This window comes from Octodon degus, unplaced genomic scaffold, assembly GCF_000260255.1.
Source record: "Octodon degus isolate 3935 unplaced genomic scaffold, OctDeg1.0 scaffold00382, whole genome shotgun sequence".
In the NCBI taxonomy this organism is placed as follows: domain Eukaryota; kingdom Metazoa; phylum Chordata; class Mammalia; order Rodentia; family Octodontidae; genus Octodon; species Octodon degus.
The window spans coordinates 318905-337282 of NW_004524958.1; the positions used below are offsets into that span (position 1 = coordinate 318905).

General features: G+C 39.3%; 1 protein-coding gene across 2 annotated transcripts; it reads right to left on the minus strand.

Annotated features, from left to right (window-relative positions):
- Positions 1-1999: 1999 nt before the first annotated feature.
- On the minus strand, positions 2000-16652 carry Znf583 (zinc finger protein 583). Of its 2 annotated transcripts, none has more exons than XM_004648303.2 (5): positions 16570-16652; positions 15589-15679; positions 13158-13284; positions 12872-12967; positions 2000-4397 (listed from the first exon to the last, which is right to left on the minus strand). In XM_004648303.2, exons 2-5 carry the CDS (start codon positions 15595-15597, stop codon positions 2926-2928), a joined length of 1704 nt encoding a protein of 567 aa, XP_004648360.1. In that variant the 5' UTR covers positions 15598-15679; positions 16570-16652; the 3' UTR covers positions 2000-2925. The 2 variants fall into 2 exon arrangements, with proteins under 2 accessions (XP_004648360.1, XP_023564286.1); XM_023708518.1 differs by having other exon boundaries at positions 12872-12970.
- Positions 16653-18378: the final 1726 nt, after the last annotated feature.

An 18378-nucleotide genomic window follows, 5' to 3' on the forward strand; every position in this document is an offset into this window, starting at 1 on the left:
GTCATGACTCTGATGGAACTTAGATTGTTTCCAACCTTTTAGGTACCAACTATCCTGCCCACCAGTGTGTACAGTAGTAAACATTTAAAAATTTCACCACTTTCAAAAGTGACAGCGAGCACTTATTTCTTCTTAGCACTCCAAATATTTGATACTACACTCTTGAAATTTGCATCTCAGTACAAGTGAGGTTAGACAGGAACTAATTTATTTGCCATCCGATTTTTTTCTATGATTTATAATTATTTTCCATTCCCAATTTTGTCTCATAGCGTCCTTTGGGTAAAGTGGCCCCCTTTACTGAAACACTTCTGTCTGCTAGACTTCCCAGGTAGCAGTTTCTACTATACTTTAACATGTTTATTCCTTTTTTTTTTTCCTTTTCCATTTTTAGGACAGGATCTACAGGGTCTCACTACATAGATCAGACTCAGTGATTCTCCTGTTTTCAGCCTCCCAAGTGCTGGGATTACAGGTGCGTACCACCATGCCCAGTCTCAATGGCCATCTCAGCATGCCCCGCAGGTGGGGCTGGCACGGCATGCAGGGGATCGAACCCTGGCCACTGCACTCCGCCTAAGCAGGTGCTTTAGTCTGCTGAACTATCAGGCTGGCCCCTTTATTCCTCTTATCTTTTAAAACATTTAAAATTTTTATTCCACTGAGACTTTGCCTTTATTGGTAGTTTTTCACATTATCCCATGTGTTTAATGGGATCCACAAGGAAAAGTTTAATTGTACAAGAAACCATTGGTTTTCTGAATAATTCTGATAATGGCAAATTGTTTATCCAAAAAGTTGTACAAATCACACTCTCCTGCATCAGTGTACAGCAGTAGTTCCTTTCCTATGCATTAGAATAAATTTATTAGTATGTTGAATTTTCACTAGTTTTAACTGTAATTCTGATCACAGTGAGATTCAGTATTTACCACATGTATACCATTACTTGTTACTTTGTCATATTCTTTACTAATGGGATGAAAAGTCATTTAGTAATTAGGAACACTTTTATGTTAAGAATATGGATTTTATAGGTTACTTATGTTGCAAAAACTTTCCCCCAATCCAGGAATTAAAGAATCATTTATACTGTTTGACCATATAGAACTTCCATACTAAAGAAGTTATACAACCAATCTATGATTCTGTGTGTGGGAAAAGTGAAAGGGCCATTTGACTCTTACTCATTTAGAATGGATATCCTTATTTCATTAAATGTTACATGTCCTCTAATTTATACTCCACAGCCAAACAACTTGGAGTTTTCATGCAGAATGAAAAAATGATTTTTGTGTAGAACATAATCAGATTTTCTAAGTACTCTTGGTTTCCTTAGTACTGAGACCACTGATGTGAAATGTCACTTGTATGCATTTTCTCTTATGTGTAAGAATGTATATGTATGTCACACAGCATTTTTTTTTTCCAGAACCGGGGATTGAACTCAGGCCCTGTGCTTGCCAGGGAAGTGCTTATACCACTGAGCCATCTCCCCGGCCCCCATGTCACACAGTATTTCAAAACTTTAAAAAATGACAAATTTTTTGAGGTAAAATCTGTGGATTTCTACTGCTGATATCTGTGTAATACCAAAAAATTCTCATAGAGGTTCAGTGTATACTCATTTCTATCCTCCAGTAAACTTTCGTCATTCTCTTTGTATCTGTATTTATTGGTGCATTTCTTACTGCACTGACTGCATGTTTCATGAGTAAGCCAACAGGAAGCCAGGATAGATATAAGGCAATAGAAGTGTTTTGAACTTTGGAGAACTATAAAGCACAGGTCTTCCTAAAGGTATTACTATTCATTTAACTGCATATCTTATCAAGCCACTCTGAGTATTGATTGACCTATAGCTCTGGTTTCTTTTCCCCTTTAGTTTTCAAATTTTAGAAATGTTACAACTTTTATTTCTTTTTGAGACAGGGTTTTACTATGCAATTCAGGCTGGCCTAGAACTCATTTTGTAGCCCAGGCTGGCCTTGAACTTGCAGTGATCCACTTGCCTCAGCTTCCAGAGTGCTGGGATAACATCAAATTTTCTGAATTGTGTTTCAAATTAGTATTTTGCTTTTGTTTACATGTGATGAATACATCTCAGTAAATGCTTTTTTTAAAAAAAAAGGGAAAAACTAGCTTCTGGCAACGTGCATGCCTATGCTATTTTGCTTACCATGTAATAAACACATTCTTCTTGAAGCCACTATCTTACATACATCATAAGATCTTATGATCATCCTACTTTACTAGATCTCACCACTCAAATTACTATTTCTACTTTAAAAATCTTACATTCTTCCAGACCAATGTTACTGCTTATTTTTGGTTCATGGTTAGTTTTTATGCCATGGTTCCTTTTTATTTTACACTATTTATTAGTTTATGGTAGGCACTCTGCTAATATTCATATATAATTTTCCCATTGACTTTGAGGTAGTACCAATATCCCAACAAGATGAGTAAGACTAAAGTTTATAAAGAACAAAATGCTACCCCTAAATTAGGGCTAGAAAATGGAAAAGCAAGGACTGCATCCCAGAATATATTAGTGTTGGAATGAGTTCCTAAATCTGGATATGTTCAGAGAATTAGATGGATACTGACATAAGGGCTTTGTACTGTAGTGTGGAAAAAGGAATTGTGGGTCAGGGAGATCTTTTAAGCTATCTTAAGGAATGTGTACTTTAGCCTAAGAACTATGGGATATCACCAGGGGACTTTTTAAGGAAATATGACTAAAACTTTTATACTAAAAATACAAATTTGGTTGGAATGTGGACAACTGATAGAGGCAATAGGGAAGACAGGGCAGCAAAATAGAAAGCTATTTTCATAAGGATCTATGTTAAATAGATTAATATACATATGACAAAGATGATGAAATCCAAGTGGATTAAGGGGGTCAGATTCTGGACAAATTTAGGAGATAAAACCCACAGGTCTTGGCAACTGATTGGATGGAGATGAGGGAGAAAAGGTCAAGAATGCTTCCATGGTATGAATTTTCTCATGATGAGCAAGGTGTGCACGCTGCCTGAAAGATTTTCTGCAGTCTTTACATTCATAGGGTCTCTCGCCAGTATGAATTCTCTGATGTAGAGTAAGAGATCCACTATAGCTAAAGGCTTTCCCACAAATATTACATTCATAAGGTTTTTCTCCAGTATGAATTCTCTGATGTTGAGCCAGGCCTGCATTCTGGCTAAATGTTTTCCTACATTCCTTGCACATATAGGGTTTTTCTCCAGTATGACTTCTCTGATGTTGTGCCAGTGATGAGCTGTTGCTAAAGGCCTTCCCACATTCGACACATTCATAAGGTTTTTCCCCTGTATGAACCCTCTGATGTTGATCAAGGTATGCAACCTGGCTGAAGGCTTTCCTACATACTTTACATTCATAAGGTTTCTCTCCAGTATGAACTCTCTGATGTTGGGCAAGGTGTGCATATTGGCTGAAGGTTTTCCTACATTCTTTACATTCATAGGGTCGCTCTCCTGTATGAATTCTCTGATGTACAATTAAGTATCCACGATGGCTAAAGGCTTTTCCACACACATTACACACATAAGGTTTCTCTCCTGTATGAATTCTTTGATGTTGAGCAAGGAATGAACCATTACTAAATGCCTTTCCACATTCAATACATTCGAAAGGTCTCTCTCCTGTATGAACTCTCTGATGCTGAGTAAGATGTGCTATCTGGCTGAAGGCTTTTTTACATTCCTTACACTGATAAGGTTTTTCTCCAGTATGAACTCTCTGGTGTTGAGCAAGGTGTGCATTTTGGCTGAAGGCTTTCCTACATTCTTTACATTCATAAGGCTTCTCCCCTGTATGTATTCTTTTGTGTTGAGCTAGGTTTGCACTCTGACTGAATGATTTCCCACATTCAACACATGCATAAGGTTTCTCTCCAGTGTGAATTCTCTGATGGAGAGTAAGGGATGAGCTCTGATTGAAGACTTTTTCACATTCATTACATTTCAAAAGTTTCTTTTCCATATAAACTTTCTTGTATTTCATTTCAACAGATTTTTTCCGGTAAATTCTCTTTTTTGACTCATGTTTACATGCTCTTTGTTTTGCAGGGAAACTGTGTTGTATATCTAGTATTGCATCCTTCTGGAATGTTTGCCAAGACTTACTATACTCATTACTTTGATCTTCAGGGAAGACTTCTTTATGAGTGATGATCACCTGACTAGAATGTACCTCCTGACTTCTCAACTTGTTCTCAAACCAGTCCTCACTTTCAAAATCTTCTTTCAAATTGGGATAATCAAAAGAATAACTAAGATGGCTTCTTTCCATTGTCATTACTTTGGCCGAGTCTTCATTAATATCTTGTCCTGATGAAAATTCATTGGATCTAAATACAGATTCCCGATCTAAAAGACATTAAGAAAATAAATGAGTTGCATTTACTCATTTTAAGATAAGAAACTTCTAAAACAAAACTAGAAAAATACAATTAGAAGAAGTTCAAGGATTTAACAACTTTTAAAGCAGTCTAAAGACTATGTGATCACAAATAACAAGGGCTTAACAAAGCTGATTGAAGAAATAAATTAATCTCATGTAAGCAGTAAACTGTGTATCAGAAAAGCACAGAAAATTGAAAGGCCTCATGTAAAACTATCATTTTATATCTCAGGTAGCTATACAATCTTCCAAAACCTTTTCTCTCTTGTTGCAGGTTACCCTGCAGTCAACTTAATTACCTTAAAAAGGAAAATGTCAAATTAATCATATATAACTAATATAACACTTCCACTGGATTCCCAGAGGTAAAAACATACCAGAATTCACATGAAATTCACTGATTACACTTTTGCAGTTACAGAAAGTTCACCATGAAAATCATTTCCTACATGATAAATTCCAACTAAATATAAACTTCAATTGACCCCTAAAGTTAATTTTGTATCATATATCTTTCTTTTATTAATACAATCTTCTAGCTTCCATTTTTCAGTCTCAAATTAGAGCACTTCCTTTTTTCCTTATCTTTTCAGTACTGAGGATTAAACTAAGGGCCAAGAGCCTTGCACTTGTTAGGCAAATATTCTACCACTGAGCTATATCCCTAGCCCTTTGCTTCTGGTTTTAAGACAGGATTTTGTTAAACTAACCAAGTTGAATGGGATTATAAACAGGTACTATTGGACCTGGTTTTTGCTTTTTTTTTTTTTTTTTGGCGGAACCGAGGATTGAATTCAGGCACTTGCACTTGCCAGGGAAGTGCTTATTCCACTGAGCCATCTCCCCAGCCCCTGGACCTGGCTTTTAATCAATTCATATTTATACTTGCTTATGCCACTTTAGTTAGATGGTTATTCCACTTTTTTAAAAAAATGTATTTAGTACAGGATCTACAGGGTATCACTACACAGATCAGACCTTCCTGCTTTTCAGCCTCCCAAGTTCTGGGATTACAGGCATGCACCACCATGCCCAGTCTCATTTGCCATTTCAGTGTGCCCCGGCTGTGGGGCTGGCAGGATAGGCCGGGGATTGAACCTCTGGCCCCTGTGTGTGCCTAAGCAGGTGCTTTAATTCACTGAGCTACCTGGCAAGCCCATTTTATCTCCACTTTAAGAGCACTACATTTGCTTTTCTTTTTCTGTAAGGTTTCTGTCTCAGTATCTGCTTTACCGAATCCCTTAATGCCTTTTTTCACTTGAAGTTCTACTCACAAATTTTCTCTTTACTATGACTTTCCCTGACCACCCAATATACATATTTATCATCTCCCACCTTTTACCTCACTTTTACTTAACATATTACATGCTAATTTACTCTATCCTCACTAGACTATACATTTTCATGTGCAGAGATTTTTTTTCTTTTCTCCCTTCAACATGCATCATGTAGAAGAGGATGGGCATGTAGAAGATACTTAGTATCCACAGAATAAATAACGAACCAATAACACAGGAAATATCAGAGTAACTCATCTTCTCAGAATGATTTGATTGCATAAATTGGGTAAATGGGTAAAAATAAATGGAATATTACCATTGGACTGGATATGATACCATAGCAGTTAATGACATCAAATAAAAAAATACTAACAATAATACAGTTTGAGACACTAAACTCTGCCTCAATTCCCTTCCAAACTCCAACCTCCCTTCTAATGAAACAATTACATATCATTTTCATGAGTGTCTCCAGGAATATCAACATAAGGATGAAGTCCTACAGGCTCACTGGTGGAGAACATGAAATGACTGCAAGGTAGTACTGAACCTTAGTTAGCTAAGATTTATCTGATAAAACAGTGGTAAGAAGGTACAAACGCAAATATGGTCATTTATAATATTCTCATTAGACTCAAAGAGAACTTAATAAGATAGACTACCATGCCCCATGCATAGAATTCTGATTGAGTAGGTCTGGGATGAGGTTAACAATCCCCATTTCACATTTTATTTATTTATTGTTTTGGTACCAGGAATCAAATTCTGGACCCCCTGCTTGCCATCCAGGCACTATGCCACTGAGCCAAATCCCCAGCTCCATCACCAATTTTTTTTTTCTTTTTTTTTGTACTGGGGATTGACCTCAGGATCTTGCACTTGTCAGGCAGGTGTTTATGCTGCTGAACTATCTCCCTGACCCCATTTCTTTAAAAAAAACAAAAGTTTATTAGTATATGATACATAATGAATGTATTCATTATAGGGAGAATCTACATTTGGAGTGGTCCCCAGGGGATGCTGTTGGACCCAGACTACACTTTCAGCACTACTGTCCAACAGTAGCCACTGAAAGCATAACATAAAAATGTCTAACTACAATGTCCCAAAATAAATAAAAATTCTAAAAGATATTCAAAAAAGTCAATGGGCTAAGAAAATAAGAAAGAAAAGAGTCAGACGTGGTGGCACATGCCTATAATCCTTGCACTCTAAGAGTTAAAGCAGGACGACTGCTACAAGTCCAAGGCCCTGGGCTACATAGTGAGTTCAATGTCAGCCTAAATTACATAGTGAGATCCTACCTCAAAATACCATAAGAAATGGGGGTGGTGTGTACAAATAAAAGAGTAAAGAGAAAAGCAGTTTAATTATAGAGCCAAATAAATTATACAAATAATTATAGACTGGGTATCTCTTTAACAGTGTAGCATGAAAAGTTTTATATTTCAGATTTTTGTATTTTGGAATATTTATATAAGCCCTCAGTATGACACACAAAATTCACTTATTTATTCATTTTGTTGTTATTATTAATTTTTGGAGATTGACTTTTGCTCTGTAGCTCAGGTTGGCTTTGAACTTTCAATCCTCCTGTCTTAGCCTCTGCAGTACTGGGATTACTGTGTGCCACCATGCTCTGCGTTTTATTTTTGATTCATATATACCTTATACATGCAAAACAGATGTAATTTTATACAATATTTTAAATAATTTTACAGATAAAACAAGTTTTATGGTGTTAAATTTTCCATTTGTATCAAAGTTTCAGAGTTTGGAGCCTTTCAGGTTTTATATTAGGAATGCTCAAACTGTGTGTGAAACATTAACTGACTACATATCCACTTAAAAGGTAGTGAGTAGATAAAAAAGGAAGATCCAATTCTGTCCACAGAAAACTCACAATAAATATGAGGATACAGTGCAAGTAAATAATAACCAGACAGATAAAGATGCAACATGTAAATTGTAAGCATCAGCCTAGAATGCCTCTATGAACTTCAGTCAGATAAACTCCAAAACCTAAGTACTTCAAAAAATAAAGAGACCATATCACAATGATAAAAGGGTCAATTCACCAGGAAGAAGAAATTGTTACTAATATGTATGTAACTAATACAGAGCCTCAAATAAAAGAAAAACTGGCAATGTAAGTAACAAATAGGTAATTGCATCATCATACTGGGTAATTGTAATACGAGATGCTCAGCAACTGACCAAACTAGGTAAAAAGTAATAAATATATAGAGGATCTCAACCTGATGAATGATGCTGATCTAATTTATATTAACAGAACAATATGCTCTGCAATGTGTGATCAGTAAGACAGACCATATGCCTGACCATAAGCCATGTGGCGATGAGTAAAAATGCTCAAATCAAGGACAGTATATTTTCCAACCTCAGCAGGGTTAAATAAAAAATAAACAATGATATCTACTAAACTGAAAACATCTACAAATTAATCTATTTCTTTACAATTTGTAGATCAAACTATTGTAATAGGAGAAATCAGAAAATATCTTGGAGTTACTGATGATGACAACATAACACATCAAAATTAACTGGATATAGCTTAAACAGTACTTAAGGCAAAGTCTATAATTTTAAAATGGTTATATTAAAAAAATTAAAGTATAAAAATCAATAATCAAAGGTGCCATCTCAAGAAGGGGGTAAAAAACCAAAGTACATTCAAGAAAAGTAAACAGAAACAAAAAAGGAAAATCGAGAAAGTAACAAATTAGAAAACAGCCAGCATAAAATAAGTAGGTTCTTTATAGAAGGATCCCATATCAAGAAAAATCAGAAAACAGAAATCAGCAACATCATGAGAAGTTATCATCACACATCTTACAGACATTGAAAAGATAAGAATATTACGAAGAACTCTTATTAATAAATTGGTTAACTAAGACAAATGTACAAATTCCTTTAAAAATACAGCCTGTCAAAGCTGATCGAAGACAGAGTAGATAACTGGCGTAACTACATATACAGTAAACCTGTTACTTAAAAAATAGTACTGGCACAGATGTCTTTACTGGTAAATTCTTTTTTTTTTTTTTTAATTATGAATTTGGTACAGGGTCTTACTATGCAGTCTGGACTTGCAGCCATCCTCCTTTATTCAGCTTCCCCAGCGCTAGGATTACAGGTGCGTGCCACCACTTCTGGTGTCGGTGGCTGGCTCAGCATGCCCAGAGCCAGGTTCAGCATGACATGGCGTGATCGAACCCTGGTCCCTGCGCTTGCTTAAGTAGGTGCTTAGTCCACTGAGCTTTCTTGCCGGCCCTTCACTAGTAAAGTCTACCAAAAATTCAAGAGAAAAATTACAACACTCTACCTAACTCTTTCACAAAACAATGAAATCAATTTGTTTCCACAAGGCCTGAATTATAGTGATATTAAAGCCAAGTAAAGAAACTACAAGAAAGTGAGCCCTAAGACCAAAGATCAATGTAGTATATGAGCATGTGAAAAACTTACAAAACTGTAGCAAACCAGGAACATATGAAAACTATAGTCTTGATCAAATAGAATTTATCCCATCAGTATGGATGTCCCCCCAAATCCTCATATGCTTAAAGCTAGGGCTTTGAAAGATGATTAGATTATGGGTTTATACCTGGCTTGCTGTTAGGAGGTGGAGTCTTTTTTCTGTTTTTGTTTTTGTATACTAGCAGTAAACTACTGGAAAATGTAATTTTAAAACTCTATGTGTAATAGCACCCGAAAACCTGGAAAGAATGTGTAAAAAGCACACAAAACCACTATGTTGGCTACTTTAAAATATTCTTAAGAGGAATGAAAAAAACCTGTAATAAATGCCTTATATCATATTCATGGATTAGAAGAATCAGCGTTGTTAAGATGTCAGTCCCAGGGCTGGCCAGATAGCTCAATGGACTAAAGCACCTGCTTAGGCAAGCACAGAGAATGGGGTTCGGTCTGCAGCCTGCCACACTGGCCCTGCCCCCGAGGTGCACTGAGACAGCAACTGAGACTAGGCATGGTGGTATCCATGGTGGTATCCAATCCCAATGCTTGGGAGGCTAACAACACAGGGAATCTCTGAGTCCAGGCTGTGTAGAAAGACCCTGCAGACCCTGTACTAAAATATATATTAAAAAAAGATGTCAATCCCTCCACAAATGATGTATAAATTCAACACATGTATTCAACTATTTTTGGCAAAGGTATCAAAATACAACAGGAATGAGAAAGTCTTCCAACAAAGGGTAATGAAGAAACAGCATATTGATAATGGGAAAAAGAGCTTCAGTCATTAGCTCATAAAAAACCACCAAAGTTAGCTCAAAGTTGACACAGACCTAAATGTAAAAGCTAAAATTATAAAACTGCTAAAAGAAAATCTTTATGACTTAGTTGTATTAACAATTTCTTAGAAATGGAAGAATTTAAGCAAGACACGTATTTCTGAGACATAAGAAGCACAGAATGAGATAAACTAGATGTCACAAAAATTGAAAACATTGGTCCTACCAAAGATAACAGTAAAAAAACAAAAAAGGCAAGTTATACACATATCCTAGTGCATATAAAATGCGAAGAGCTTACTTGAAACTATTCAGACATTTTATAACTCAATAAGACAACCCAGTAAAATAGAGGTAAAAGCTTTGAACAGTTTATAAAAGACAGGCTTATGGAAAATAAACATATAAAATATGTTCATTGTATTATTAAATACAGAAATCCTTTTTAAAACCACAAAACAAACTAGACATAGCGGCACACACCTATTCCCAGCACTTTGGAAGGCTGAGGCAAGAGGATCACAAATTTAGCCCAGCTAGGGCAATTTAGCAATTTAGTGAGACCATGTATCAAAATCAAAACAACACAAAGCAAAGCACAAACAATAAAAAGGGCTAGGGATGTAGATCAGTGCAAAGGCCCTGGGCTCAATCCCTAGTCTTGCAATCAACCAACCAAACAACCAACAAACAAAAACGAAAGAACAAATGGCAAAGCAACCACTAGAGTGAATAAAACTTAAAACAGTACCGACAACACCAAGATTAGTGAGGGCATGACACACCTAGAATGCTCACACAACACTAGAGAGAATGAAAAATGGTAGAACCCCTTCAGAAAACCAGCAATTTCTCACAAAACTAACCATGTAAACACCATGATGGAATTTAGGCTGAATTTAGAAAAGTTACAATACATGTCTACATAAAATTCTACACATGATAGCTTCCTAGCAGCTTTATTTATGATAGTCCCAATAGTCCCAACCTACAGCCAACCACAGGTCTATCACCAAGTAAGTGGATAAATGAATAATATATTTATCTAGTCACAGTGAAGAGTGGTTAATGGACTTCTACTCAGCAAGGAAAGGAACGATCTGTTCAAACATGCACCAGGGTGGGCGAATTTCACAATCGTCATGCCAAGTGAAGTAAGCCAAATATCATGAAAGCCACACTGTATGATTCTATTTATTTTAGGTACAATTTAATCCTAAAGGAGAGAGATAATTTGGCTGGATGAAATTGGAGGTAGAGGGAAGGACACACTGTGAAAGATACAAGCAATCTTTTGAAATGATGCTAGCGTGAGGTGTCTCACTTGTGTGGTGGGTTTATGAGGGTATGCCAGTGTCAAAACTCCTCAAACTGTACAACTCATATGGCTCCAATTTATTCTCTAAATAGTCTTTGATGTTAACGCTATCAGGTCAACTATAATAAAGGAATCTGATCAACAAAATCAGAATGATCTCCTTTAAACAACTCTTAAGTAAAGGGTAAATTTAAAACTGTAGATTATATAGGAAACAGCAATAACAAAACTCTAGGAGACAGGTGAAGAAATGGGAAAATTCATAACCCTTAAAAACTGAATTGCTAGGGGCTAGGGAGATGCTTTAGTGAAATAAGCACTTCCCTGGAAAGCGCAAGGGCCTGAGTTCAATCCCCGAATCCACCAAAATAAATAAATAAATAAATAGCTAAAGAAAAAAAAGAATTAAATTAACTGGTTAACCTTTCCCTTTAGCAATATGGAGAATGAAATAAATGAGAAAAAAGGTAGAAAATATGCAAAAATAATTGAAAAACAGAATAATGTTAATCCTAACAAGAGAAATCCATAAGTTGGTTCTTGAAAAATAAATAAAACTGATTTATGAGTAGCAACCTAATACTTTCTTTCAAGAATAATAACATATAAAATAAGAAATTAAAATTGAAAACTATTATTAAAAAAGTACAAAGTGTTTTAAGAGATCACTTTGTTCAAATTCACGGAAATAAATCTGATAATCTAAATGAAAAGGATAATTACCTAGGAACATTAAAATGCTAAAGCTTAATCAAAGACAGAAACTAGACCGAGCTAATTCACTTACCATGGAGAACGTTAAGAAAGTTGTCAAAGATCTACTTTCCCACAAAGGACTTACCATCAGGCTTTGCGATTTAAACTCTTAAAACTGGTGGTTTTCATTCCCACTGACATCTCTCATCCAGAGTTCTCTGAGCCTCTCTTTCTCAGTTTCATTGTATACTGAGTGTTTATACTTAGAAATCTTCACATTACATAAAAATAAATTTCTGTCTCCCGCCAATTCATCCTTTTTTTCCTCTAACCTATTTGGTTCTGCTTGTTTTACTAAATGCTATCTTCTTTCAGCTACAGACATGAAAATAAAACTAGAAATGCTTCTTGTTCTTTGATAGTTTACAAACGCCTCAATAATTCCAAGAATTTAGCAGGATGCTGTGCTTAAAGCAAAAACTCAGAGGAAGAATAAATGAACGGATAAATGTATTGATCCTTGAATCTAAAAAGAATGAATAACTGAAAAGGGAAAAAGTGTAGATTTTTTAAAACTGCAGTGAGTCAACTTGTACAAAACTAAAAAAGTAAAGACAAGGAAACAGTGTGCTATTTGGACCCACAGAACAGGGACGCAGGTTAACAGAGAAGTCACTGAGCTGCGAGACAGCATGGACAAAGAGAATACAGTAGGGAGCTCGTGGGAGAGATGCCTCGGGGTTTCTTCCCAGGCCCTGAGCCTTTGTTAAGCTCTACCTGGGAAGACCATCTGTAAGCCAGAGGTTTTCAGAACAGCTCAGGTCTCCCTGCAATGGTTCCCACTTTCTCGGTTTTCTCTCACTCACCAGGGCGTATGTCTCCTGCTCCCTCCGTTTCCATCACCCAGGGCTCTTTTCCCTGTTCCAATAATGAGATCACATCTGGCTTAGAAACAGAAATTCCTGCTTACAAGAAATAAACGAGGAATTAGCCACACCTGTGGAGCAGATCCAGAATCTGGTCATAGGAAGATGTGCGCATTAGGAGGGGGAAGAATGGGATTTAGTTTGGGACACATGGGAGGGGGCTTCCCAGTGACATTCCCGGAACAGTCTTTTGTGCAGATTCTGGATTATGGGGACACCGCCTTACCCAGTGACACCAGGCTCCTGTAGTTCTCCAGCATCACCTTCCTGTACAAATTCCTCTGCACAGGGTTCAGCCATTCCCACTCCTCTTCAGTGAAATTTATAGACACATCCCCAAAAGTGACCAAATCCTGAAAGGACGGAAACACATTCTTGCTCAGTGAGTGTTGAGGCCCTGACACAGGCCTAGGTTAGAATAAAATTGCCTATACTTTTGAAGAAACATCTTATATACAGCAAAAATTTCAGACAGGATCCAAAGTATGTTAAAGAATCGCTAGAGGACTTCTTGGATTGTTCTGATATTCTGTTATGAGAGATATACAGTGTCAAAGAGAATCTTGACTGGTAGAGAAAAGACTTCTACATATACGTACGAAACTGGAAAATAACTGAATACTGTAACCAACCAAATATAAAGTAGTAGGTTATTCACACTAAATCCCAGAGCCTTTCTCAACCTGGGGAAATCGGGATACACTGGGGCAGTAAAGAAAGTTATTACATCATAAGTAATGGGTGTATGTTACCTTAAAAATAACTACTAAAAGATTTATGTATAATTATTAAGAAAATGGGGAGATACCTGATTATTCAAAAGGCAAAAATGAGAAACACATGAATAAAAAGCAGATGGCATAAGTGGAATCAAATATCGTAGGTTTTAATACTATCTATATGTACTAAACACTAATTAAAAGACCGAGTTTATCAGGCTAGATTTTAAAAGGCCAGCCAGCTATATACTATTTTCAGCAACTCTACTTCTTTTTTTGGTACCAGGGATCGAACTCAGGACCTTGCGCTTGCCAGGCTGGCACTTCTACCATTGAGCTCTTTCCCTCGGCCGAGCACTATACTTGAAATACACACTTTTTGGGTAATATTTTTTGAAAGGTATTAAAGGTTTTTTTTAAATGCATTAAACTTTCCCTGGGAAATTCAATGGGTCACAGCACCAAGAGGCTACCATTCAGGAGGCGTAGACAGGTCTGGAAATACCACTTGGGCTGACAGGCTGGATCTATTCTGTGCAACTCATTACATCTGATTCCGCCACCAACTGGTGGCAAGGATGGGATGCTTTCCTCTTGTGATCTTTTTCTTCACCTGTGCAATAAATAATGTGGAAAGGTCTACCCATAATTTTCTTCTCAGTGTTAGCGTTGGGCCCAGATCTGCCCTGTCCAATACACTGGCTACTAGCTACACATGGCTATTGAAATTTAAACCAATTAATATTAAAAGTTCAGTTCAATGTAGGTGTGGTGATGCATGCTTATAATTCCAACACTCAGGGAGGCTCAGGCAGGAGAATCACAAATTCAAGCTTGGCCTGCACAGCTTAGTGACTTAGCAAGACCCTGCTGCAAAATAAACAAAACAATAATAATAAAAATAATTGAGATATAGCTCAGTGTGAAAGCCTGAGTTGAATAACTAGTATCACACAGACACACACAAAAAAATCATTTTGTTAGTCACGTTAGCACATACAAGTCTTCATAGCCAGGTGTGGATAGTGGGTATTACATTTTAGGCCAGAGAGGGTATAGAACATTTCTATTATTTTCATATTAATTCACTGATCTTAGAATATCATTGTTGTGGCCTGTTATTAACTCAAGATGTCCCTAAAATGAACCTGCATTACTATTTCAACTCCTACTTTTCAAAGGTTGGAGTACCTTGACAAATCATGCCCTAGCAAACCTATACTTTAATATTCACCCAGCTAAAACTTACTCCACAAAATCACCTTGAACAAGAAACCTTGCTGTAATCTATGATTAAGTCTACCCAATGGCCCTTGTGTTTTGCCTATGTTTCGAACTCAGGTAATGGAGAGCTCCATGCTAGCAGGCACACCAGAACACCTCAACAGTAGCAAGTCACATTCCCACAAGGACGGCTTTCACACTGCATCCAGGAGCCCATGTTTGCCCCTTGAGAGCTCTTAGCTGAACACTGACCCCATAGTGGTCACCTTCCCTGAGTCTTTCTCCTGTCTCACACTGTCCATAGGTCATATGGTTCTCCCCACTGCCACACACTGGCACACTGCCACTTGGTCACAGAGTCTCGGTTGGTCACCCACAGTAGCACAGTCTAACACTGTCACAGGTCAACTGCTGTCACATACCATCACATTTCCATACCATCCATATTTTCCACGGGCTCTGTGGGTGGCTCACCGGTCCATAGGAGGTTCCTGAACTAACTCTGGAATAGATGAAAAAGACTAGCTAGGGGTCAAAAGGAACCTCGTGGCCTTTTTCAGGACTTCCTTTCCTTTTCTGGTATGGAAACCATGAGGAGCATAGTCACTGGAGACATGAGATGTTGTCAGGATAGGAAGTTTAAGAAGAAAAGCAAAATGTTCATATAACCTGAAAAATACGATGACTTTTCAGGGAAGAAGAGACATTTCTTACCTTGGACATGGCTTTAAGACTTTAAGGATTTATGACAGCTCTGTCCTCCTTCACGTCCTCTGTAGGAGGACAGTATCCTGAGAAAGTAGGGCTGGAGAAGAAAAAAGAAACCATAAAAATGCTAGGTCTTCCCTGCAGCTCCCAGAGTAAGCCTACAAACTGATTCTTTCTTCTTCTCAGTCAACTAAAGAGGTAGGTTTTTCTGCATTTTTTTTTTTAGAAGTAGATTTGAGATGTCACTGAATGAGGTCAGTTTAACTAAATTTGCAATCCTTTTCCCCATGTGCTTTATATCTAAGACTGCAACATACATTTTTTGAATAACTTATCTCTTCGTTTCTATTTATGAACAATAACTGAAGAATGTTATTACCAAGCAAGGATTTTTCACCTTTTCATTCATGAAGATGTTCCACTGGTGATTACTAAGGTCTTATGGGAATGGATGAGTCAACGCAGGTCTAAATTTTTACTTTTTCTATACGATAATGATGAGATGAAATATGACCAAACCCTTTTTACAGAGATGAGGGATAAAGTTATTGAGCATGCATCAGAAGGGCCAAATGTTCTACAAGACACTACACCACAGTCAGGACGTCACGGTGGCCCTGAAAACCAAGCCCTTGACTTTAGTGATCAATTTCTTCAGGGGGGTGTGAGTGTATATGATGTGTGTTAGGGACCCAGGTATACACGAACACTCAGAAGAACCTTCTAACCATGAGTTCTTTTGCACTGGACTTTACTGCCTTTAAGAAGCAAGCATTTAAGGAGCAGCATAACGTATTGGTAAGACACCATAGTTCTGGGGATGAGAAGCCCACCCACGTTCAGTCAGACCACGTACATAGTCCAATTCTGTCCACAAAGTCACACCCTGGTCACACAAACTTTCACAAGGTCCCTCGCCGTTGCACATGCTCAGTGCCTCGCACACGCAGGAGCGGCAGGGGCTCCCCGGCTCACTCGCACACGCACCCCAGCAGCGTCTCTGCCACAGGGCTGCTCGCACACGACGGCATGGCCTCACGCACTGTCCCGGGCTCCGCGCACAGGCTCTCACGCTGTCGCGCGGCGTCACACTCCCGCGGCCTCGGTCTCCCGCAGTGCTCACGGACGGCCCCGACCGCCACACGCACCGTGCGCACGGCTGCACACGCTGTCACGGGGCGCCGCGCACGGCGGCCGCGGCTCGGTCTTGCACGGGCGCAGGTCCTCCGGGTCGTCCGGGCGCGCGGGCCTCGCGGGCAGTCACGCCGCCTCACGGTCCTCACCCTCCCCGGTTCCGCTCGCTCCGGCTCGCACTGTCACCGGTCACATGGTCCTCCGCTCTGTCACACACCGGCACCCTGCCACACTGTCGCGGCGTCTCGGGCGGTCACCCACGGCGGCGTGGTCTCACACTGTCAAGGGTCAGCCGCTGTCACACACCGCCGCGTTGCCACACCACCCCCATTTTCCGCGGGCTCCCTGGGGGGCAAGCCAGCCAGCTCCTGGGCAGCAGCCGGTGCTCACCGCCTCCCCCGCCGCAGGCCCGAAGTCCAGGCTCGGGCAGCGCTCACAAAGGCGCCGCGCGCTGGCGCAGGCGGCCGGGCCGCGCAAGGGCTGCCGGGAAATGGAGTCTGGCTCCCGCACGAGCGCGCGGGATGGGGGGGGTAGCTAAAACTGCTGCGCAGGCGCACTGAGTTCACCCCGCTGGCCGGCCGGGCGCCCGACGCGAAGCGCTGTGTGCGCATGCGTAGTGCCATCCCGACGGGCAAAGGCTGCGCGAGAGTGAGTAACGTCACCCTTTCATTCATCATTTCACTGAGGCTCGCTGTGTGGCAGGCGCCGTCGTGAGCTGCGGGAACGCAACTCGAGGCAAGCAGACGCAACTTCTGACCTTCATAGACCTAAGATTGTCGATTCGAGCCTTGAAGAAAATGACACTGGAGCGTTATTATTATTGTGATTTTACTGATACATATTCTAGTTGTTGTTTTGATACAGGGTCTCGCTGTGCATTCCAGGCGGGTCTTGCACGCACTGACCGCTCCGAGATTCTCTTGCCCCGGGCTACCGAGCCCTGGGACTACAGGCCCACACCGCTACCGGCAGTTAAACTGATACACATCATAAAGGAAAGGACTAAAATCACGCAGCTATTTGCTATCATTTCCATCACTTAACTTGTCTTTGAAAACATTTGATAAGAACACATATCCCTGGACTAAACTACTGGTCATACTGTAGGAAATTGGTGGTTGTCTTAGCAAATGTCACCAAAGTCACCAACGATAAGCGCCGTATGAACTAAGATCTTACCTCGGCACACAGACAGATGCAGTTATAGTCGCTAAGAGAGCTAAAACATGTTGAAACGAACGAACATGGATAACAGCGGGAAATGGTCAAGGAAGTAACATGGGTGACAACTTGTCAAAATGCCTTTGGGTGACTTTATTTTAAAGGTGCAACAAAGCTGTTATGCTCCTTAAGACTTCAGTCTCAGAGAACTGTTTCTGAGTGTAATAAGGAAGGCAATCACAGAAATGGTAGTTGATCATGTTTGCTGAAAGTATGAGCAGCCACTTGTTTTTCAAATCAGACCCATACACTTTAAGATAAACTTTCAGAGATTTTAAGCTTTTTCTTCCTTCTCAAAAATATATAAAGAGTGGGCTTCTTTTCTTAAATTGCTCTGACTTCTTTAACCGACCGTTACGGGCTCTAAACCCACCCATCCTTTGGCACATGCCACCTGTTATGGTGTGTGTGTAGGTGTCCCCCGAAAGCCTCGTACAGCCA